Source organism: Ambystoma mexicanum, chromosome 12, assembly GCF_040938575.1.
Source record: "Ambystoma mexicanum isolate Mex_15411 chromosome 12, UKY_AmexF1_1, whole genome shotgun sequence".
Taxonomy (NCBI): domain Eukaryota; kingdom Metazoa; phylum Chordata; class Amphibia; order Caudata; family Ambystomatidae; genus Ambystoma; species Ambystoma mexicanum.
In genome coordinates, this window is record NC_090936.1 from 429,919,056 (window position 1) to 429,942,963 (window position 23,908).

The 23,908-nt window shown below is 47.0% G+C and overlaps 1 protein-coding gene across 1 annotated transcript in view; it reads left to right on the forward strand.

Moving 5' to 3' along the window:
* Window positions 1–23,908, forward strand: part of CCDC77 (coiled-coil domain containing 77) — a 504,734-nt gene that overhangs the window by 286,885 nt on the left and 193,941 nt on the right. The window contains exons 7-8 of the mRNA XM_069628598.1: window positions 9,909–10,006; window positions 10,862–11,010. Coding sequence (XP_069484699.1) covers window positions 9,909–10,006; window positions 10,862–11,010 — 247 coding nt within the window. The remainder of the gene's footprint in view (window positions 1–9,908; window positions 10,007–10,861; window positions 11,011–23,908) is intronic.

Here is a 23,908-nt window from a genome sequence, read left to right on the forward strand (position 1 = left end):
AGTTCAAGAAAATTCCACATTAGTCTCAGAATTATCTTTCTCACGTTCAAGGTAATACAGTTCCACACAATGATTGGGGTTCCCTTCCCCAAGTTCCAAGCAACACAGTTCAAAAGAAAAGAGGCTTTGTTCTGAAGACAATATTTGCAGTTCCTCAAGTCTCGGGGTTCCCTTCCCCAAGACTTTAGCTCAGCCACTTGTACTTGTTTCAGTCTTTCAAAAAGCTTAACACAACGCCAGGTCAGCTGACCCTCTTTCTGGATTGCCTCAAGTTCACTTTCAGTGCTTCTCCTTAGTCTATTTCACAATGTCTTTGATTCTCACAGTTCAGGGCTCACTGGTCTAGGCGCAGTTGTCAGACCACACAGTCCACCGATCACAGGTCACGCAACCAGGATCCCTAGCCTCTTCAGCCCGCAGAGGTTCTTCTACACTTGTCCCTGTGTACAGAGTCATGTTCCCTGAGTTTCTCTTAGTTTTCCTCTTGGCTTTATGTGCAGTATGTACACTCCTCTGGCTTCTCCTGGTTAGCCTCTTGGCTCTGCCATAACGTGTCACACACCTCTTGCCAGTCTTTGGCCTTGCCGCACTGCATTTACTCATAAAGTTCACTTTGTGGTGGACTTGCTCATGTCCCATCTTTCTATGGCACTCTTTAACACGTGCGCTCGTTCCTGCATGTTGTTCTCATATGGGCACTTTCTCTTTGGCTGTCCTCGATTTGCTTTGCCCATAAAATGTTACTCAATTTCATATTTAATAAGCTTAATTGCAAGGTTTTATTCAGTTCGGTATTCAATATGCATTCTAAATGCTTAAATTTAAGTTTCCATTCAGTTTGGTAATTCATTACCTATTCGCAGCCCGCTAGCAACGCCCCGGCTGTCGAGTGCCTCTCCACGACACTCGCTGTTCCTTGGCGTTGTTCCCCGGTGACTTCTGCTGCTTCTTTCCTGCTTCATAGGTCAGCGGGCCAGCTTCTGCGATCCCAGTTCCCACACCAGGGCCAGTCCTGCACATGCTGATAGATCCGCTGCTTCTGTATGGACACGGACAGACCCTTGCTTTCTCCTGCAATTTTGCAGCTCTGCCTGCTGGTTCCTCGCACAGAGGCTCCCACTCCTGTGAAAGCCCTACAGCCCAATTCGCCTTTGGCTTTACAGGCTCTCTGGGCTGCTGGCTGGCATCCTGGCTCCTCCGGAGGTCCCACCACGGCTGCCTCCTTTAAAAACGGGTCCCCTGCTGGTATCCTCCCCCACAAGCCTCCCTGTTTCTCCCTGTGGTGTTCCATGGCTTTCTCCTTATACAATTGCAACCACTTACCAGGTTGCAGGCGTGGATCCTCAATTAGGTTTTCCTGACTGATTAAGGGGACTCTCACCATACTCTGCAGGCATCTTCTTTGTCCCAGTACCAGAGTGGTAAAATTAAGGTGGTGTGTTCATTACTCTGTCTCCTCTTCCTCGTCCCAGTATTTTCAAACATTGAATGTGGGGAAATGAGTGGAGAGGTCTTGCAGTAGCCCATAAAGGTCGTGTGAGGTTTAGGTTGGTCATCAATAGGCAAAGGGGATACCATTTCTCGCCTTTGGCACTAGAATTTTGTCCTAAACCACCAACAGCACCCACCCGCGTGCCTTACTGGAGCATAGCCAGCCCACCCAAGTCCTAACCTAGCAGAATGCACACAAGCATCTTTAAATTAAACTCTTAGAACCTCCTGCACATGTACTACGGTCCCTGAGGGCATTCCAACCACAAAGTGCATTGAGGCCATATAAATGGGGAAAGGGCACTATATAAATGACAAACTACAATACAATCTCCAAGGACCCTCCACCCAGGTGATCCTCCATCGCTTCTCCACCCCCAGAGTCCAGATCTAAAAGCGATGGCCTTTCCTTGGCCACTTGAGAAGAGGATCCAGGGGGGCTAGGAGTGAGGAATCATTCAGGTTTCTCACACCACTCACAGCTTAGTATGAGGGGGAAAATGGGGGTAAACCACCTCCCGGATGTGCATCGTATTTCTTCTAGCTATTCGGAAGACTACCCCATCTGAGGAGTATAATCTGCCTCCTAGATCTAAGGCTTTTGCCTCCGATGCTCTCTTGCATGAGTTCAAGCATAGTTTTCCTCATCAAGGCTTTTATTCGACTATTTGTTATTTGCCAAAGTACACGCAAAAAGCACAATCATGAAATAAATGTAGACATGGCCAATAGTTTTGACAAACATGAAATAACATTACAATATAATATATATGCAACAAAATTCAACATTAAAACTGTATACATCTGCAGCTACATATACAGTACAAAGGGGGCCCCAAAGGCCATAGTGTAATCTATGCTAGTAGTGCAAACATTCAAATCTGTGCAAACTCTGCAATGTGGTGATGTGCCAATTCAATACTTATTTTACAGATATTGGCATATCATATAATTCATTGTGTGAGTGATCCCCTGTCCACAAGCCTCGTTCGCCTTCTTCCTTTGAGCCAAGCTTGGTGGATATAAGTGGCTACACAATACATAATTGTTATAATCACTTGTCTGCCTTACCAGCAATAAGGCTTGATTAACATAGCATACATTGTGGGCGTTACAGATCGGTCAAAAACCTGGAACATAGTGTACCATACCCCCCACAAAAGAACAAAAAATGACATGTTTCTTTTGTTAAACAGCACACTAGGCACAAGTCACTTCAGTCCACTGTCCAGGCACAGGTATAACTCGCTGTATTCAGTATGTTTAATCTCATCTTCAGATACAAGCATCTCGCCAAGGATGGACACACAACGTCCAAATATTCTTCAAATCCTACTAAGTCTGACTTCAAACATACTAATGTTGTCAGTTTGCCTGATAGTGACCTTTCACAGATGGCATTATTTCCCAGCCACGGCCGGAGGAAGTCTAGTACAGCGTTTAAATCCCAAAGAGTGAAATATCGTGCCGGAGGGGGAACTCCTAACCTAATGCCTTTAAGCATTTGGCAAACTAGAAGATGCTCCCCCACCGGCATGACCTTTGTCAGTGTCCCGCTGAGCAATATGCGTTAACTGTCCTCTACACCTTCCCTTCTGTCGCTAAGGCTGCTAGGAAGTTCACTATTTCTACTACAGGCACTGAAAAAGGATATAGCTGTTGTTGCAGACACCAGCTACTCCATATTTCCCAGGATGCTGTGTAACACTTAAATGGAGCCCAGCTACTTCTGATTAAGTCGGAAGCTCACTTCGAAAGGCCTGGCACTTCCCATTGCGCCATGAAATGAGGCTGTGAGGTTCAGCCTCATCTGAATTAGAGGGTGGCCCTGCCCTTTCGGATTTGTCAGTAGGGACAGAAACTGGCCCAGAAGGACAGGAAAATCCAAAAAGTTCCAAAAGAATCAGAAACCAAGCCTGAGAGGTCTAGAACTGAGCTATTGGAACTGCTTATGCCTGTTCCCGTCTGATTTTCGCCTGAGTTCTCGCCATCAGAATGAACGGCAGGGACGCATAGATTGTCCCCGGGATCCAAGGGTGGAGAAACTCATCTGAAGCCATAACCTCTGGATCGGGTCTCTAGCTGAAGAACTTGGGTAGCTGTATATTGAGACGTGAAGCAAATGGATCAGTCCGAAAAATACCTTATCGCTGTTGAAGACTCACAAAAATTGTTTAGTGCGATTTCCAGTTGCTGCTCTCCACATGGTAACTGGAGTTCAGTCCGCTACCACATTGGACAGACCTGGGAGATACTATGCCATTATTGAAATGTCTGTCTAGGCAGTAATGCCAGAAATATTTGGCTAATTCCGCCAGAAGCTTTCGCTCTCGTACCCCCTAGGTGAATGATGGATCATACTGCCAATACGTTGTCCATTTTCAGTATGATACAACTGATTTTGTCCTTTGCGAACACGCTCACTGCGAAGGAGCATGCTAATAGTTCTACGCAATGCATCTGTAAACTGAGCTCCTGCCCCAACCACTGTCCTCCTGTGGCAAGGTCACTGCATCTGGCTCCCCAGCCTTGCCTGCCGGTATCAGACTTAATATAAGAAAAAATGGCTCTGCCTTTCCAAGCTTCCATGTGATTCCACTACCATAGGAGCTCTACTCTCACCTCCATAGATCGTCTTGTTGTGTCTAGGAGATGGAATGCTCTGTAGTGAAGTGGACCCGTTAATATGAGTTTGATTGAGGCGGAAAGTAGTTGATTCCTCTGACTAAGCTACCTGTGTGTATTTTCTGTTGCAGTAGCTTGAGTGATGCTTGCATCATATCTACTGTGAAGCCCAGAGATTCCATTGATTGAGATGGGGCAAAGTCTGATTTCTCCCAATTCACAAGAAATCCTAAGCTAGTGAAGCAGGCCTACTGCTCTTGCTGCTTGTTGTAGAACCTTCTTGCCCCGAGACATGAGGATCATGTCGTCTAGGAATACGATTAACTAGTAGCCTTCCTCTGAGTTTTGCCACTGTTAGCTTCATGAGTTTGATGAAATGCAAGGCGTGGATGAGAGTCCGAAGGGTAGGCTCGCGAACACCAATAAACTGTCTTCCTATCTGAATCTCAGAAAGCATCTGTGGGCGCTCTGGTCGGAGGTTCCTACTCTCTCCTCACCCCTGCGCCCTTAGCGTGTCACGGCACTGATGGATTAGCACGTGGAGGCAAGCACCTCCACCCACTTCTGCGTCTCATCCCTGAGGCAAGCAGACGCCCTGGTCAGCAGAAATGTGCTAGGTCGGCGAGCGAAAGGCCACGCAGGCGTCCAGGCCCTTCCAGTTGTGCCACTGTGCTCCTCCTTACATGAAGCTCTTGCGTCGTTCTGAGGGAGTGCGAGTACGGAAGAGGAAGCGCAATCCTCTTCGCTCTAGATACTCTGTGAAAAAACACTGTTAAACTTGTATTACAGTGAAAAGAAATGTTTACATAAAACAAACGCAAAAGTACTTAACTGCTGCTTCGGTAGCGAAGAAGGAGGAAGAGATGAGAAGAGAGGACCAGGTCTAGCAGGGGTGAGTGGGGCGAGACCCTGATTGTTTGTCCTAACCACGTGTTACAAAGGACTTTTCCCTAGTTTTATGGGAAACTTAGTTGATGAATGTTATTTCTGTATTCAAACGTTTGCTGCTTGAGTTAAAATAAAGAGAAGCTTAATGCTCACCTCCTGTCTTGACATAGAATTTCTGGCAAACTAGTTGCCCTGTTGGCTCCAATTTTCATGTTAGTTTTTCACATATATTATAAAATATATACTTTTTGTTTTGCATTTGTTTCAATACTTTTCTTTTACATACATTTGAAATGATTTCTATAGTTTTATAAATTGTTCACCATAAAATTAAACTAAACTGATAAGCTACCACGAAGTGCTGTTTGTGCTCCATATAAGTCAATGCTTCTACCTATGACATGGGAGTACTTTGAGGGGATTCTCGGCTGTACATTTGTTAAAGCCATGTGGAATAATGTGGCTTTATTTAAACAAGTCAGTGACCTGATATGCCTAGTGCAGGATACATCTGCCCCCAGATCTCTGAATGGACTTGTGTTAGGTACTGCATTTGCAACCACCTCCACCAGCCACAGCACACAGGAGATGGGTTTGGCCACTTAGGCTGAGACTACAGAAGAAGGGCTTCATCTTGCAAGACTATTATTTAGTTGTATTTTGTCAACTAATTCTATGCCTTCGCAATGGAATAGTTTTTGACTTGATATTAGCAAATAGAATTTCGTTTTTCTACAACTTGAATAGACTCAAAGTCCTTGTTCTGAAGAATTTGGTGTCCAAGCTGACGACGACTAACTCCGAGTTAGCAAATTCTAAAGCTTGTGACATTAGATGCCACCCAAAGTTGAGTACCTCGTTGTTAAGGGTATTATACCAACCTTTGACTGCTGTATCTGCTGACCTAGGCAAAGGGCCTACTTTGTGGTTTTCTAACAAGAATAAACATACTGTAGGAATGCTTATAACTGAAGAACCTATTTGAATCAAACTTGGAACATAATCTATCATGAGATAGAATATCCACTCTTAATCTGATCCACACTTCGGTACTGTGACGAATCCAGGGAATTTGTCCCTTATCCCCAGGGGGAGCTACTCCCTTTGGGATAAGGGGGTAAGCATGCTATTCAATACCCTCCCTAAGCAACGGGGCAAGTGGGATCCCACTGGGATGATCCCAGTTCCCTTGGGGACAAGAATGCCCGAGTAAGGATTCCATCACTCCACGCTTACCTTTGGCAAACCAGTAAACGCTATGGCCTCAGCCACCTCCTATACATGCAAGTTAATTAGGGCAGCCAAACCCTTCCTCTCCCCCAACAATTGTGTCACCCTAGCTAGAGCACTAGTTCTGTCCAAATTAGACTATTGTAATGCTCGAAATATAGGCAGCAATAATTACATTACTTCCAAAATTCAGACCCTTCAAAATAATGCATTAAGAGCTGCCCTTAGACTTCCTAAAAACACCCATATATCAGACCTTAGGAGATCCGTCAACTGGCTCTCCACTAAAGACAAAATACTCCTTAAAACTGCATCTGTGACACACAAATGCCTTAACCACGCAGCCCCCCAATACCTAATAGACAGGTTCACCAGACAAACAGTCGCACGTCCCCTAAGAAAAGCCAACTCCAACCTCCTGCTAGTACCCAGATTTAGGCTCACTAAATCTGGTGGGAGTAGCTTCCATGTCAAAGCAGCTCAACACTGGAACTCCCTTCCCCCTGCCTTAAGGGAAGATCTCCCCTACTCACAATTCAGATCCAACTTCATTGGCTAAAGGAACATGACGCCTGACCTTACCGCACTAGCCTCTCAATGATCCACTGTATATATGTTCTGCGGTTTTTTTATGCATTCCCCCTACAAACTGTATGTATCCAGTTTTTGTCTCTTCTCTCCACGTTTGTGCCTGTATACAGCACCATAACCTTGGCTGTACTGTATATAATCCCGATGATTCTGTAACTTAAGCTGAACAACCCTCTTCCTGCCTTCGCGCCCGAATACCCTTGGGTCTGGTGCGCTATATAAATAATAAACAAACAAACCTCCCTTTAATTATAAATCCTCAATGTTTGTTGGTCATGTGGGGTTGCATAGGATGATCATATACAGGGCCTCTTAGAAGTGGATGGCTCGGTTTCTGACCTGTATTTGTTACCATCTTCTTGTGACGACCAGGGCCAATGGCATCTTCCCTTTCGTTCCAGGGAGGAATTTAATTTCACCTGGATGACAGCAACGAAGCTGCTGGAGAGTGAACAACACTTGCCTTTGCGACTGTGAGGAAGGGAGCCCCTTCCTCACAGGAAGGAGAAGGAAGAACCACATAGCAGGCGGAGAGTCCCGGAAGTGTGCAGAATACAGCGGAGTGGTGTAAGGCGGAGAGCCTGGTATCGCTGTAGTAGAGGAAAGCCAAGAGCAGTGGGTGGCGACCTGCCAAAGCGACATCCAGAGCCCATCTGTCCCAAAAAGGGAGAAACCGCCGTAAGGAGCACCGCTGCACAGACTGGAGCCAGGTCTGAGATGCAGAAACTGCTGGCTAGACAACGAAGCCACTGAGGAACATTGCCACTGAAAGAGAGGTACGTGACCTCATGCCAGGAGCAGGCCGAAGGCGGTGGGGACATAGTAAAGCCCACACTGGGCTGAGAATCTGTATACCCCATGAGGGGGTAAACGGGCCTACAAACCACAAACCCGGCAGGACTGTTAGTTCCAGGATCCCACAAAGGGGAGACGAGATGGAGAAAAAGAAGGCAAAGAAAGACACAACTCCAATCTTGACTGGGAACCTGAATTCCCTGTGGGTGTTGGTTAGTGTGAGAAAGCAAGCTACCAACCTGGGCTGAGAACCTGAATACCCCAGGAGGGGTTGATAGAATCAAGCTAACAAACAGGCTGTGCAAGCCAATAGCCCACGCCGTCTGTCGCATGAATAACCCAGTTGGGGTTGAGAGAAGCAAGCTAATAAACAGGGCTGAGCATGCCCATGTTCCACACAGGACTGAGCACACACGTATTCTAAACCTATTCTCGCAAGTCCTCGCCCCACCAGGGATGCCCTAATCTACAAAGAAATGTTCAAATGACGTGGCCAACAGAAAAATCTTAATCCTAAACTTAATGATTCATTAGCCTCCCAGGTACCTCCCTTACCTCTGTCTCTGCATGTATAAGTGTTCTGTCTCCTCTGTATCGAGCACAGAATTCACTCTAGGCATCTCGCTTAGTCCTTGGGTTAGGGGACAGCATTTACAGCAGGCCTCTTAGCCTTTGAGTTACAGTTTTCACAGTAGGTCTCATCATCTCTTCCTTCAGTTCAGCATTCACAGTAGTCCTCTCTCATAGGCCTGGACCATCTTATAATAGTCTTCCCCAGGGATGGCAGGTGGCATTCCCTCAGCTTTGGCTTTCCAGTTCCCACAAGGATTGGAGGGGGCTGTGGTGCCCCTCAAGTCAGCCTTCCACTTCCAGGGCTCAACAGCACATCTCCAGGCTAGCACTGCCTTCCTCTGGGCAGCAGTTCTTCCAGGAGTCCTCCCTTCTGCAGCTTCCCTTTGTATCAGGGGAGCATCAGAAGGTATGTCTGCTTGCCTCGGGTTCACGACACTGAATGACGTAGCCCAGCCCGTTTTATACCCAGGGGTCTCTGGTGCAATGGACTGATTGGTTCTGTCCAGGCTCCTTGATGTGCCTCCCTCAGATTGGTTGGACTCTGTGATGACCCAATTTCCGCTTACCCTCACTTTACTGATTGGTCCAAGTTATTTCTCAATGGTTGTATTGCTTTCCTCTCCTCTAGCTTGCAACTAACATATGTCCATGGTGTCTGTAGTGTGCCATGCCTATTTAGCAATCCCTTGCTGCTTCTCAGTGGCTCTGTGGTGTTCCAGAATACCTTGCGCCTACCAGCTTGCTGGGGTTTTTGGTAACTGCTGCTGGGCATAGCATTTCCTGCGGAATGGGTGCTGGAGTATGGTTGGCGAGTGCTCCATGGCTTGCTTCTGTAGTCCAGTCCTTGGGCTGGTCTGCTTCCTCAAGCAATTAAGTTTTCAGGTGCAAGACTACCCAGGGCTGTTCTTGTGGCCAAGTTAGTGCACCTTTGCAGTAATAGTAAGCGGGCAGGGGTTATCATAACCTTATGGTTGTCATATAGGGCAGTTGCCTGCAACACACATCACACTGTTAAGCCAATCTGTGGTTTACACATGCACACATTAATAATTGCCATGAAAAACTGATTACCCTTGAACTCCAAGGATAATATGGTCAAATGCATGTAAGTGTGCACTATAAAGGAATACATTCGCTTTACCGAGTGACAAAATGGGGCCACTGCATTTGCTCGTGTTCTTTTGGCATGAAGCACCCCTTGTTTTACCTAGAATTACCAGGGAATTTGACATGTGTAAATGTGAAGAAAGTAATGTAGATTCTTTTGTTCTTTTAGCATAAGGTGGACTACGACTGCCACTGAAATGGTTTTGTCTAGTATCGTTCTTACTTTGGCACTTGGCCACCTGTAATTGCACTGCCCAGGACTCATGGAAGTTCCTATGGCCAAAATCCTTTTGGATTTTGTTGATCATAAACATGTACTTGGCCCAATTACAGTATACGTAATTCATGTACTTAAACTATAGGAATTTTTTGTTTACTATAAAATTTGTACATTGCTCATTATTGCACTACTGTGCTCCATATTTTTACTTTAGTCAGTCTGCCCCATAGTGTCAGGAGACACTTGCCATCATATAACTTTAGACAAGAGACCTATGTTTTTCAATCCATTGATACACTAACCTTTTCATTGTCCTCTGTTCTCAGTTCAAATGCATGCGTTACGGTTGTCTTTACATTCATTTCATGGAACTTATGTTTTTATGCAGCCGGCACACAAAGGACCACATCAAAACACTTGGCAAAAGGGGAGAAGCCTGCAAGCCCTAACCAATTCCAGAAGGACAACCAAACCCTCTTACTACAGGTAAACTTCCTGCTAAACTGTTAATTTTATTCATGGATTATGTCCTTCCATAGCACACTTCTTAAATTTTCACAACAAAGTAATATCCCTCTTCTTAATTTTTATAGCAACAGGATTTATAGTTCCATGTCCCTTTGCCGACAAACGTTTTTTTTCTAAGTCATTTTATTTCAAAGAAACTGCCTCAACAAACCTCATCGAATTTGTATTTTTTTTTATTGGGGCGGGGGTTCCATCCCCCAATCCACTGCTTTCCCTATGCTATTATCCCTTCCCCCAAACTCCCCTTTACCACTTTTAACCACTTACCCCCGCTATATATTTTTTTCATATACAATTGCTTAGAAAAATGCACCAGTCAGCAAAACAGTGTGATACTGCATGTGAAGAGTCTTCTGAAAATTTGAAACCATCTATGTTACAAAGAAAGGTGTTTTGAAATAAATTAACAAAAAAGCTATCCTAAACCAAAGTTTTCCATCTGAAATGATGTCAATTGCTGCCCTGTCAATCGCTTTGCACTAGTATAAGTGGGACAAGACTGATTCTTGCTACCAAAGCCTCTCTTGGTCATATTTCTTGGACTATATTTTATATCGGAGCAGACCTCGCATTACATTTTTTTTCTACTTTTGAATTGTGTTCAGCAGATTTGAAATCCCAGATCTACTCTAATTATGACATCTGAAACTCTCAGAATTATCTGTGTATGACCTTTTCCTGCTACAGTAATGTAATGTTCATGCCTTTGCAAAGACATGTTTTGTCCCCTGAAGAAAAACCCTTGCTTGCTATGTTCACTTAATTTGAGCAAAGTACGGTGGAACTGACATTGGGAGCAATTGTCTTGTCCAGGTGGAAGCGCTACAGGCCCAATTGGAAGAGCAAACTCGTCTATCGAAGGAGCAGGTAGAAGGGCTCTTAGAGGACCGGCGCATCCGTATCGAAGAGGCACAGGTGCATCACCAGAGAGACCAGGATAAGATCATTTCTCTGACTGAAAAGTATGTTTGTATTGGAATGCACATGGATCCATCATTCTGTGCACTCAACTCCTTAAAAATGATTTTATTTTCTCTTAAATCTGCCATTTTTACTTGATTTTCTTTGGGATATTTGTATAGCCCGTATATATATATATATATATATATATATATATATATCTATCTATCAGAACTAGTCAAGGATGATGGCTTGGTGGGGGAATTATGGCATTTCCAACTACATCTCTGACAGCAAAACATAGCCACCATGCAACAGGACCCACAGATACGAGGAAAGTAAAAACATTATGATCACTTTTAAACATTTATCATTTCAAAATAACGTTCCAAAAATGTAATGCAGGCAGACATCCACATCTGAATTTCCCTTCTGCGTTTGTACACCAATCCCCATGGCAGCGTTCTAAACCAAATTGAGCCGTATTGCAATCCAAATTACTTGTGCTAAAGCATTAGTCAGAGCTCAGACTATTTCTGAAAACGAATGTGGACGAACAATGAAACAATATTTCTCAATCAATGTTAGGAAATATTTCTATTTTTGCAACTTTCCTTCCATAGTTTCCTGTGGAACCCTATTCCTTTTTGTTGTCTTTTTTTATTTTATTTTATTTTTTTATCCTGTTCTGACTTTTATGAAGGGAAGTAAAGCCTTCAGCTTCACTTACCTTGACATTTGCTCATTGCTATGGGAAAACTGATCAGTCCTCCAGACTATTAGTATTGGAAAACATTCCGTTCTGGGAAACTTTTCCTTTTTAATACTTGTACCTTTTATCTTTGCACACAGCACCTTACAGTGCAGAGTAATGGGGATACTTTTGTATCACCCTAGCTTTTTACACATGGAATTTTTGGTTACTTTTATATGTGCCTAAAAACAGGTTAGTGGCAGCAGTTACATTTTTAGTGTGCACATTCGCGTTTAGGACTTTTGGTTACTAAACGTGACCAGTGCCCTAAAATGGCCATGCTAGTTAGTCTTTTTGTGTGTGTGGCCTAGGAAGTGGGCAGTAACTGTATAGTTCCAGTCCACATCCATGGTGCCAGAAAGTCTGGGTGTGGGTCAAATGTGAAACCAGTAGTTGTCCCTTATTGGTAAACTACTTGCTGGGTGAATGGTGCAGATTGTTACCATTGGTTGGCTTTGACTTGCTTCCAGCTCTGATTTTGATAAGAGGACTTCTGCAGCTGTTCTTGAGATCTGCGTTGGAGCCAAGAATTTCCCGAAGAGCAGTCCGTTGATGACCCGAAGACTTATTCTGAAGTGGCCTGGCATCCCTTGCATGTCTGGCTCAGTGAAGCCCTGCCCCTCTGCCTGATCTCCAAAGACCCTGAGCAGAGATCAGCCCTTCGACATGTGGGACCAATTGCTCTTGATGCCTTCTCGAGGATCCAGCCCTTCAGAACCTTCAAAAGTTTCGCTGGACTGCCCGGTGGGCTGACTAGCTCTCTTGTGGGCTAGCTTGGCAGAAGCATTGCTGTTTCTGGTTTGAGTCCGGAACTTCTTCCTGAATTCCAGCTTCCAATCTTCAAGGGAACCTGCCCTGGAGCAGCTCTTGTGACCCCAACTGGATTTGGATGCCTGTCGTCCTGCAAACGGTGAGCGTCACTGGAACTCTTCTTCTGCCATCCTGTGAAGTGTCCTGAATAGGTCTGCATCGTTGGATTCGGCATGTCTTCACTGACTGGAATTGCATCTTGCAGTTGTACCCCACTCTAAGAATCCTCGAACCGCAACTCCTGGGCACCTCTCACCGGAACAAAGGGTGGAAGATAGAGTCCCCAGCAACCCCCAGATGATCCATAACAAAATCTGTGAAAATCTGAGTCATGCAGGTAAGTAAGCATCAGTGTGCCCCATCCCTTGTGTCCTCCATAGAATAACATTTGGAACAATGCCCCTTTGTCTCCTGTCTCCCTTCTACTCACATTTGGCCGTCAAACCTGCGTTAGCCTTGGCTCTGTAAGAAAGGAAAGGATGTATCTATGCTTTGATAAATTGTTCATGATCTTTGAAATAGTTTGAAACTAATCCTCACCACAAGCCCATTGCGTTCTTTTTACAGAGAACTCCTACCAGTGACAAACATTGTGTTCTATCCTTAGAGTTTTGGGTACAAGGCCACAAGGGTTTGGATTTCTTAAGTTAGGATATTGTACTTGTAATTGGCTCCCATCAAACTACTTCATGTGCATTACCTACCTGCATAGTTTGGTTGCTATTTGATGAAGTATATTAGATGTCAACTTAAAGGACCTGGGGGTTATTTTTAACTGAGGACAAGACTGCGCCCATTAAATAAACCAACTGTTTCCAAAAAGTCTTGACACCTCTTTTTGCTATCACCTATAAGGTCAAGGACCCAGAGGGCGCTAGAGAGCCATCCAAGATGGCGGCTTCCTGAGAGAGTTCTGTGTGGCTCTAATAAATCCTGAAACACCGATGCCCCTGTGGTGACCAGACAACTTCAAGCTACTGCTGTACACCCCCGTGAGGTCTTGCTGATCAATTAGAGACCTTTTTTTGTCTCTCGAGACCACATATAGCCTGATTTGGGGCTTGTGGGTCTCGTGCCTGCAGGCCGGCGTGCGGCGAGAATCTGGCCAACCCGATCGAGTGCACTGTGCCGCTCAAGAAAGCGGGTGGTCGTGCGCACTCTCGGCGCCTAAGACACGGAGGTCTCCGTCCCCGCGGCGCCCCGGTGCGGGGCCTGACAGTATTGTAGCTTGAGCGGAGTAATCCAGCCGACCGCCAGGTAGGAGCGCACCGCAGCGTGCACGACCCGCCGCGTAGGCCCCCAGCGGTCCCGCGGCTTCCTCCCAACCCAGCCAAACGTTTCACAAATTGGTCGGAGGAGTGGATACGGATGCCTTACCTCGGCCATCTACACACAAGTGCGCTCTGGCGCAGAACGGCCCCAAAATCCACCACCCCCCCCCCCCCCGCGAGACCACACAAGGGAACACGCGCGTCTCCCCCAATGCCCCTCCAAAGGCCCATGTCAGGCGGGGATCGCCCACACCTCCTAAACCCACGACCCAGCCGCGGCTGGGCATGAAAGGACCCCGCTGGCCCGACAATCGGCACGGTGCACAACGGAAACGAGCTACGGTCGTGGAATCAATCTATAGCTCTGCCAGCCAGCTGTCGGGTAAACAACGTGAGTCGCGTTGCAGACTCCCCCCGATTGCTATTAGTGGGATCACTGCTGCCCAAAGGGAAACAGACTGTGGGCGAATAAGCTGCATCCAGCGCTCAATTGAGGTACCGACACATCCACTGCATCTAATCCCTGCAGCAATCAGCGTCAGCATATAACAGACTGACCTACCAAAGCCACCGGTCCCCATAATCGCACGCCAGTGGCTATTCCCCACTGTCGCACTCCCCAACACAAGGGGCATAAGCTCCCAAGTGCAAGATCCAACGCAAACCTTTGGGTCATTGACCAGCGCAGCTGAGAGAGGGAATCACCAGACCGGCCGATAACACGCCTTCAGGACCACAGCAGCATTTTAAAAACGGATGAAGTGGGAACATTGGTCAAGGTCCTCCAAAACCACGCACTCCCTCCCCACCCCCCTCCCACCCACCTCCCACCCCCAACCCTTTGCCCCCCCCCCCCACACTAGGCGCCATGACGGAAACACTGGCAGAGGAACGCGGACACAAGCCAACCAGCCCACAATACAGCACAACCCCACGGCTGCCTCCTCTCGGATATAACCAGCGACAATCACTGACCAGATTGTTTAAAACCAGCAGCAAAGCACCTCTGGCGACTACACACGCCTGAGTATCATTATCAGCACCGACAAACACCACCTAGGTCCGCTCCATAGGAAACCTCTGAGGCAATCATGGGGAAAACGGATAAGTCTAAACAAAAACTGAAGTCCGAAGCCAGTTCCTCATATAAACCCTTATCCAGCAGCAGATCAGAGTCATCAACACCCGACATGGCAAAAGTGGAGGAGCAGACTCCACATTTCGCCATCAGAGAGATCCTGATGGACTTAAAAGCCGGAATTAGCGGCCTGGGGAGCAAATTAGACACTCTATTGTCTAAGGTAGACCAACTCCAACACTGTCTCGATAAACACGCTGACAGACTGGACACCGACGAGCAGCGTGTATCCGACTTGGATGTTGGCACAGCAACTCTGACCTCCTGTCATGATGCCTACCTCCAAGGAGCCAGGTCCGACCCAGCGACCCCAGAGGCAGGCATCATTTCCCCCAGGGGAGTGCCAGCGGGCCCAAGCTGGGGCCCTTTGGATGCAGTCCTGGCGCCTTAGGCGCCAGGCTCATGTTGGACCTCTGTCCTGGCGCCTTAGGCGCCAGGCTCATAAAGCTAGACATGTGTTCAAGTGTTTTAATGTGCACTTACCTGATGCAGACCATGCTGCCACATCCAGGCCCTCTTGATGCCTGAATGGAACTACTTTACCTGTGGGACTACTTTCCACCCGGGTGTGGTCGGGGAAGGATACATACCTGATCGGAGGAAGGATACACACTTGGGACTTCTTCCAAAGCTATTTAAACCACACCCGATCAGCAACTCAAGCTTCGCGTTGTTCTGCTCCTCGCAGCTGGACGCTCACCGTGTCAGCTCCTGCATCAGGACTTCAGCCACGCCTGTCAGCATCCTGGGTCACCTGCAAAGGGAGACAAGAGACCTTACCAGCTAAATCTGCACCACGGAGACTTCACCGACGTTCCTGAAAGGGAAGACATTATTTTTAAAAGCATTTCGTTACGATCGCTGCAGCGCTGCATTTCACTCACCTTTCCTGGGTTCCTCCATTTTCAGCAGCGATCATCCGGATACACAGCCACTTCCCAGAGCCTAGAGAAAAAGACAAGACTAAGAGGTGAGAGAAGGAAGGGAATAAGACTTACCTGTTGGGTATTTCCCATTTCATTTCGGGTCTTGCCGCTTCCAGGCATTTTCCGGACCCCGGCCCCTATGGGGAAAAAAGACAAAGACATTGAATGAGCGTATGCAAAGTCAGTTCCCGAGCGCTCATCCAGAACTAACCTGCCATTTACTGGAACTGGAACTGCACGTTTCACTTCGGGTCGGTGCCATATCTCCGGCATTCCGAACCCCGGCCCCTAAGGGGAAAAAAGACATAAGCATTAGCGCTTGCTGCAAAAGACAATGAACATTATTATTAAGCTTGGACTTTTGAACTTGCAACAGAACTTTTACAGAGCCTTACCTGAATAGTCAAGCTTACCTGAACTCCCATCAATCCTCAATCCAGTGAAGTAACTGGGTTTCAACGCGCCCCTGCATCAGAAGCAGGATGGAGAGCTCATCCTTCCTGACCCTAAGGTGAGACTTCACGGGGAATCGTGGAAGGGTATCGTGGAGGGTTGAAAGTGAGTGGGAGGCTTGAGCATAACTCAGTCAGTAGGTAATACTCCCTTTTCACGCACAGGGGAATATTCCTGCGAGCCGGAGAAGCCAGAGTAGAGGGCCCTTCCAGTCCATCTTCAGAGTCCTGCGCTTTACCATTGAAGAAGTTTCAGCACTCGAAGCCAGACCTGCGCCTCCGTGGGAATCAGGTGAGCGTTACACCTCCAGAGTCTCTGCGCTTGAAACCCAGATGAAGCCTGTGTGCGCCAAGAATGAAGACCTGGAGGGACGCTCCCGCAGGAACAATATTAGAATCATTGGGGTCAGAGAACAACAACTGCAGGTAAAAATGGAGGACCATGTCAAACAGATGTGCAAAGAACTATTTGGAAACAAAATTCTGTCCCAGCTCTTCATCATAGAAAGAGGGCATAGGATTCCGATCGCTAGACCAGCCCCAGGCACAAACCCTCGACCTATCATAGCAAAGCTATTCAATTATAAAGACCGCGATGCAATACTCAATCAGCCAGAGACCGAGGGAAACTCCAATACGACGGCGACCCGATCCAGTTGTTCCCAGACTTCTCCCCAACAGTCCAGGCGCAGAGGCGGTCTTACACAACGGTTAAGCGGAGACTACAAGATAACCAGATACTCTATTCGAGGGGATTGGGTCCTCCGACGTATTCCATATCTATGACAGTAATCACCGCAGCTGTGCGAGCCCCCATGGATCGGCACTGTGCTGTGGTGATTACTGTCATAGATATGGAATATGTCGTCGGACCATCCCATCGAAAGAACGTTACCAGGTAAGAGAGTAACTTGTTCTTCTATGCTATTCCTGGCGAAACTTCGAATCCAACACGAGGGGAAAGCTCAATTCTTCAATACCCCAGAGGAGGCCAGTGACTACCTAGACCGGGCCGGCTGCAGACCCAGCACGAACAATCCAAGGCCTCGGCACGAAGACCGTATGCGAAGAGACCCACTGTAACCCCCGACACCAGCAACTAATATTGGTGGTATTATTCAGCCCCCAGCTTCGTAGATGACAATCACCACAGGATCAAAATCCTATCATAACAGGGAGCCTTCCCTCCACTTGGCAGGCTACTGGCGCCCCTAGCACAGCAATGTTCAGTTATGTTCTCAAGGGTGGGTTTTCCGTGGGCCATTTGGGGGTTTCCCACGCAGGGGTGGGATGTTGATTTTATCAAGTTACCTCGGACTGTTCACCAACGTTCTACTGCAGGACAACCAAATGAACCCACCTCAATGTGTACAGACGTCAGCCTCTGTTCTGCACATATCCAGTGTTCACATCCATTCAGCCAGGCTCAGCCCCACCATCTTCCCACAGCGCACACCCTCGCCAGGACAGCCATAAACACCAACAGCCTCTCTTCCACGCCAAGTATCGTCCGAATCCGACGATCATGCAGTCCTCGACGATCTTCATCTAACCACTCCCATTGGATCCACTGAAAATAGCCACCTGGAACAGCAGGGGCGCCAACAACCAACTACGCGTAGAAAGGTCCTTCCATACCTCAGAAGACATAAAATCAATATTGCCATGGCACAAGAAACCCATCTCCTACCAACTGCCGAACAACACTGGGCCCGATCATGGGACTGTCACAGATATTTCTCTTGATATTCATCCTTTGCAAGAGGGGTAGCGATATTGATCGATAGGAAGGCTAACTTCAGTTTAATTGAATCAAAGAAGGACTCGGAAGGAAGGGCTCTCCTGGTGAGAGGGCTACTTGCGGGGAAAGAAATAGTTTCCGTAAATTCTTACGGACCCAACACGGATGGACCAAATAACTTTAATTGGGTCATGTCCCAGCTGGCAACGCTCACTTCAGCGACAATACTTTGGGGAGCAGATCTCAACACTCCGCTGAACCCTAGAATTGATAAATCCCACAACACAACCAGCAAACCATCCAAAGCGAGCCAACAGGTGTCTGAGATATGCCAAGTATTTGAACTGTCCGATATCTGGAGGCACATCCATGTTAGGGAGAATTATCTGTTTAGGCTGAATTTCCTAACCTAGTGAGTCCCCCAGCAGCTTTGCTGGATTTTTGGGGTTTATTTTTTTTTCCTGCCAAGAGTGAGACTCTTTTACCCTCACTCTTGGGCATGATTTGAGTGTCTTTCTTTGAATCTAGATGTGTTTAATGGGCTATGGGGCCTTTTACTCCATAGGGCTTCATGTGTTTTTGTGATGTGTGTTACACAGCACCCTCAGTGCAGTGACACAGGGGTGTCATAGTGACCCCCCAGTATAGACTCCATACCCTGAGACTCACTACTGTCTCCCAGGGCATGTAAAGACACCATTGACTTTACTAGTCTTAAATTCTGAACAGAACCAGTACAAACCATCATATTGTGGACGTACTGGCTGGGGCAATTCAATTGCCTCGGGGTCTGTTAGTCGAGGGGGCACGTCTCCGTCCCCCCTGATCGAGTTTTGGCTGGTGGCAGTGGATACTACTTTTTATATTCAACCGCAAATATTTTCCTATGGGATTTCCCATTGTTTTAGGCTACTACCTTTATTTAATTATTTACGGTAGCCTCGACCATACCGCCGGTTTATTTAATTAATATTAATTCTCTGGTTGTTTTTTTTTGCCAAAAATTGATTCTAAAATGGCATTGTGTTCTTTTCTGTGACTCCAACCCAAGTCGAGCCCTTTGTTCCACTTTTTGGCGGGCTTCTCCACAGAAGCCCTCCAAAGTGGTGCCACTCTGTCTGGGGTACTTAGGAGGGGTGGAGGGGAATTTAGGCACCCTGGACTGAGTTGCCTTGGCAACTCAAGTCGCACTCCGTCCTGATTGGCCCAAGTGGTGAGCCAGCCGGCTCACCACTTAGCATGTTTGAGTGACAGCTAGGCTGAGTGAATGGGGGTTTTCTGCATAAAAGCAGGGCTTTGGGGACTGGAACTTCAGAAGTCGCCACAGGACCTAAGAATCCGATGAGGGAGAAGCTGAGCTGACCTGCCACGACACCATCACCGGTGGAGCCCTGCTGGACCGTCTCACCACTTTTCCCAACGACAGAGGAGATCTCCCGCCGGAGAGTCTTCTTCCTTTGACTGGTGGGGATAACCAGTTTTGCCGTCTTTTCGCCTTCCCGACGTACCTCGTGGCCACCTTGCCTGTGCCAAGCACCCCGGCAACCGGGATACCACGTTTTACCACGACCGCGAAACAAAGTTACCACCTTTAACCGGAAAACTCCGTGGCTGGTTTCTTCCCTGGTAGTGCAACGACCTTCATCTTTCCTCCAAGTCGAGATCTTCTCTTCCCCTGGACGACGACCAACTTGCACCCACTGCCAGGAACAACTGCCACCGCTGGAGGATCCTTCCCACTTAAGGTACCGTGTCCCGCCCGGCTTCCCTTGCTACCGACTGTACGGGGTAGATTTAGCCCCCGGCTTTCGAACCTGGGTTAGCCTGGGACACCCTGGCTAAACTTTCTTAAAGCCTCTCTAACCTCTTTTTGAACTCTCTGCAAGACTTTCTAAGCCTAGTGTAACTGTGTGATATTGGGCGCATTTGTGCTTTGCTCTCTCTAAGAGTGGGCCCAGCCTTTGGACTTTGGCTCACCAGTGACTTTTGCTCTTCTGCCTTGCTAACAGTGTTCCTGAATCTTAGAGTGGTGTACCTTTCCATATTCTGTCTTTTTCCCTCCCTTTCTCACAAACTTATTGGAGTGCCATCTAGTTAAGCGCTCACCTCTGTATGAAAATAAGTGGTGTTTTACTGTGACTTATCTGATAAGGAAAAAGGGGTGTATATATTACAATAGTAACTGTTTAGAATATTTTACAATAAGAGTGCTGGAGTGTTTCAAACAGTTGAATCAGCTGAACGCGAGCTGAGGTTTCTGGGTCGGAAACCTAGTACATACTGAAGAGGAAATAGTAAACACATTCCACAAATTTTACCAAGACCTGTATAGTTCCATAAATAACACCAACCCCGAATCACTGCAAGAGTACCTCCAGGACACTGAACTGTTTTAGGTAGAGCAAGAACTCCGCAAACCATTAAACACACCTATCTCAACTGAAGAAATAGCAGAAGCAATTAAATCGCTCCCCAACACCAAGGCCCCAGGACCAGACGGCCTTACAGGGGAATTCTATAAAGCACATGTCGCCATCATAGCTACACTACTCCTTAGAGTATACGAAGAAGCTTTAGAACAGGAGATCCTTCCTTCCACACTTCGTGAAGCCAACGTGTTCCTGATACACAAACCAGGCAAACCCCAAGAAGACTGCACCTTATACAGGCCAATCTCTCTAATAAATCTAGACAATAAGATTCTAGCCAAAATTTTAGCAACACGACTGCTCCCTTTCATGCCCGCTCTAGTGCTAGGAGACCAGGTCGGCTTTATTCCCGGGCGCAGTACCACCTACGGCATCCGACGGCTATTTGGCGTCATAGCAGCACTTGATCCAACACAACAAGCAATCGCCGTCCTACTAGACACCGGGAAGACCTTCGACTCCGTGGAGTGGCCTTATCTTTTTGCGCCACTTACACAAATGGGCCTGGGGAAAACCTTTCTCAAAGATCTCCCTCCTTTACAAGGACCCCCGATCATATATTACCCTAGGTCACAAGAAATCTGCCTATATCAGGTTAGAGTGTGCTACCAGACAGGGTTGCCCCCTGTCGGCCCTTATCTTTGCCTTAGTCATGGAGCCCCTTGCTTCCAGACTAAGATCCCACCTTAGGTCCACATAGACTAGTAGTTTCCCTCTACGCCGATGACGTCATGCTATTTGTCAACAACCCCCAGACAAACCTTAATCTAATAATGCGAGAAGTGATCAAGTTCAGTAACATCTCAGGTCTTAAAACTAACCACTCCAAATCAGTGATATTCCCATTGACACTGCATACTCCCAAGTTCACGGATGATCATGGACTAAAATGGGAGTCCTCCAAAGTCCTGTATCTCGCCATCCTCATGTCACTAAACTACACCGAAATATTTAAAGAGAACTATGGCAAAACGGTAGACTCCCTTCGGGAACGCATTGAGGTGGAAATCTCTTCCACTAACGCTATCGGGACGGATCTCATTGACCAAAATGGTGATTCTTCCCCAACTTCTGTATCTATTCACAAATATACCCCTTCTACTGCCACGCTCATTTTTTCAAAAAATTAAAAGCATTATCCTGGAACTAATATGGGTAGTGAAACCGGCAAGAGTTGCCTACACAACACTGATGCTACAAATTTCGCAAGGCGGCCTCGCGCTCCCAAATTTTTGAGAAATACTACTGGGCCGCACAGCAATTTCTAAGCCACTGGTACACCATACACTTTATACGCCCACATGTGCAGGTCGAACGGGCCCAAGCCTCGCCAACCTCTTAAAAGCCGTCATTATCAGTAATCTACCAGTACCACACAACGCGATGAACACTGTCCTTTCCACTTACGCCGTTTGGAAGAAAATCGCCCACAAATGTGAAGTCCAAACTAGATATTCCCCCCTGCTACCAATTAAGTTCATTCCCGGTATACCCCAAACTAGTGAAAAGGTATTTCACATCTGGCTCAACAAAATTGATATCCAATCTATAGGTGATCTATTCCCCAAAGGACTGTTCATTACCCCTCAGATGGCCAAAGAGAGAGGAGGCACTACCTCACTCGATATATTCATCTACTTCAGACTACGTCACGCCTTACAGGCCCAATTCCCATCATTTCCCAAGGAACCAACGACATGGACTCTGCTGCACAATATGATCCAAGCGAGGGGAGAGGGAAGACAAGTGTCCATAATAAACATATGACTGCAGATAGACACAATGCCCACTAATACTCGTGCACAGCGACAATGGGAGGTAGCCTTCCAATACCCAATTCCAGAAGACGACTGGTCCTACATTCTTCGCCAAACCCAGAATGTCACCTTGAATACCCGCCTCAAGCAAATCCCCTTCAACTTCGTACATCAAACTTATTACACCCCTGTCAACAAAAACGTCACCACCCCGAAACACCAGCTCAGTGTGAGAGATGCAGAGTCCCTGACAGACTTTTTCCATCTCGCCTGGAGCTGTCCCGGGATTGCTCGGTTCTAGTCATCAATCCTGCAGATAACAGAGGACATAATGTGAGAGGAACTCGCCCACAGCCGGCCATCGCACGTCTGAGTCTGACCAAATACTTACAACCTCCGTCGAGGAGATTAGCAGCCCTTCTTCTGGTGCTAGCCCGCAGAAGGATAGCACTGTGTTGGGGTTGCGGCCCCCTCCCACACTAGCAGCATGGAAGAGAGACATTACTTACTGATAGGACATGGACACCAAATTCATAAGAACCTTAACCCTCCATGCAAGACCCTTCTGACATCTGGGGCCCATACATCGCCTTCCTGCTTTCCAACGCAGTCAATACTGACTCTCAATCACAAACCTCCCAACTACAACGGGGCAACTCCTCCACTCTTGCGTCAAGCGACGAAACTGGCTGATGCACAGAGGACATTCTGCCAAAGTGAACAGACATCACTTATTACAGGATAGAGGGGTCTGAATCGAGTGTTTTGTAAGTCATGAACGTTTCTTTGTTAACTGGACCCGAATGGTGCAGTTTGTTTTTGTTCATGTTGTTTTTGAATAACCGAATAATAAAGTATTTTTAAAAAAAAGGTCAAGGACCCCTATTTTAGGGACCAACCCACTGCAAGGACTGTCAGTACCACGCAACCGGGGAGACACTCTACAACTACGTATGGAAAATACCACACTAAGGGCCTGATCACGACTTTGGCAGTATTACCGCCAGCGGTATTAGCCCTACCGCTGAACTCCCCGGCGCTAATAGCACCGGATCACGAGTTCGGCGGTAATGTAATTCCCCATTGAGCCCATTCGGGAATGCCCCATTCCCCATTGGGCTCAATGGGGAAAATTTGCGCTCTTACCGCCAGCGGATTTCCCGCCGGCGGTAATAGCGCAAATCTTCAGCGGATTTCCACCCAGCCAAGAGCTGGGGCGAAATCCACCGAGGTCCTGTAAGATCGAAAGAGCTGCATGCCCTTTTCATATACGCGGCTCGCGAACCATCAAGAAAAGAGAGGAACTCTCATACATTCGGGAAATATGATTACACCAGGAAGTGCAACCTTGGGCACTTTTTACAGGTACAAGCTAAGATTAATATGTTGTACCTGGATGAAGGGTAAAAGCAGCGTTGCACATGAAGGGGCGCAGTTTTAATAGTTCTAAAAGAATACATGGAAGCATGTTTGAGTCGTGGTATGTAATACAGCTTATTACAACACTTGTATTTTTTGTAAGGACGTTAGATGGTCCAGTTATAGAACTTTGTGGACCACTTTGAGTGCGAATTGCAACATTATCTTTAGAGTGATGACTATACAAAATGTGATGTTTTGTTACACATACGGAAAGTTTTGTTGCAACTGCAGTTTTCAAATTGCAGTATTGGGGAGGCATA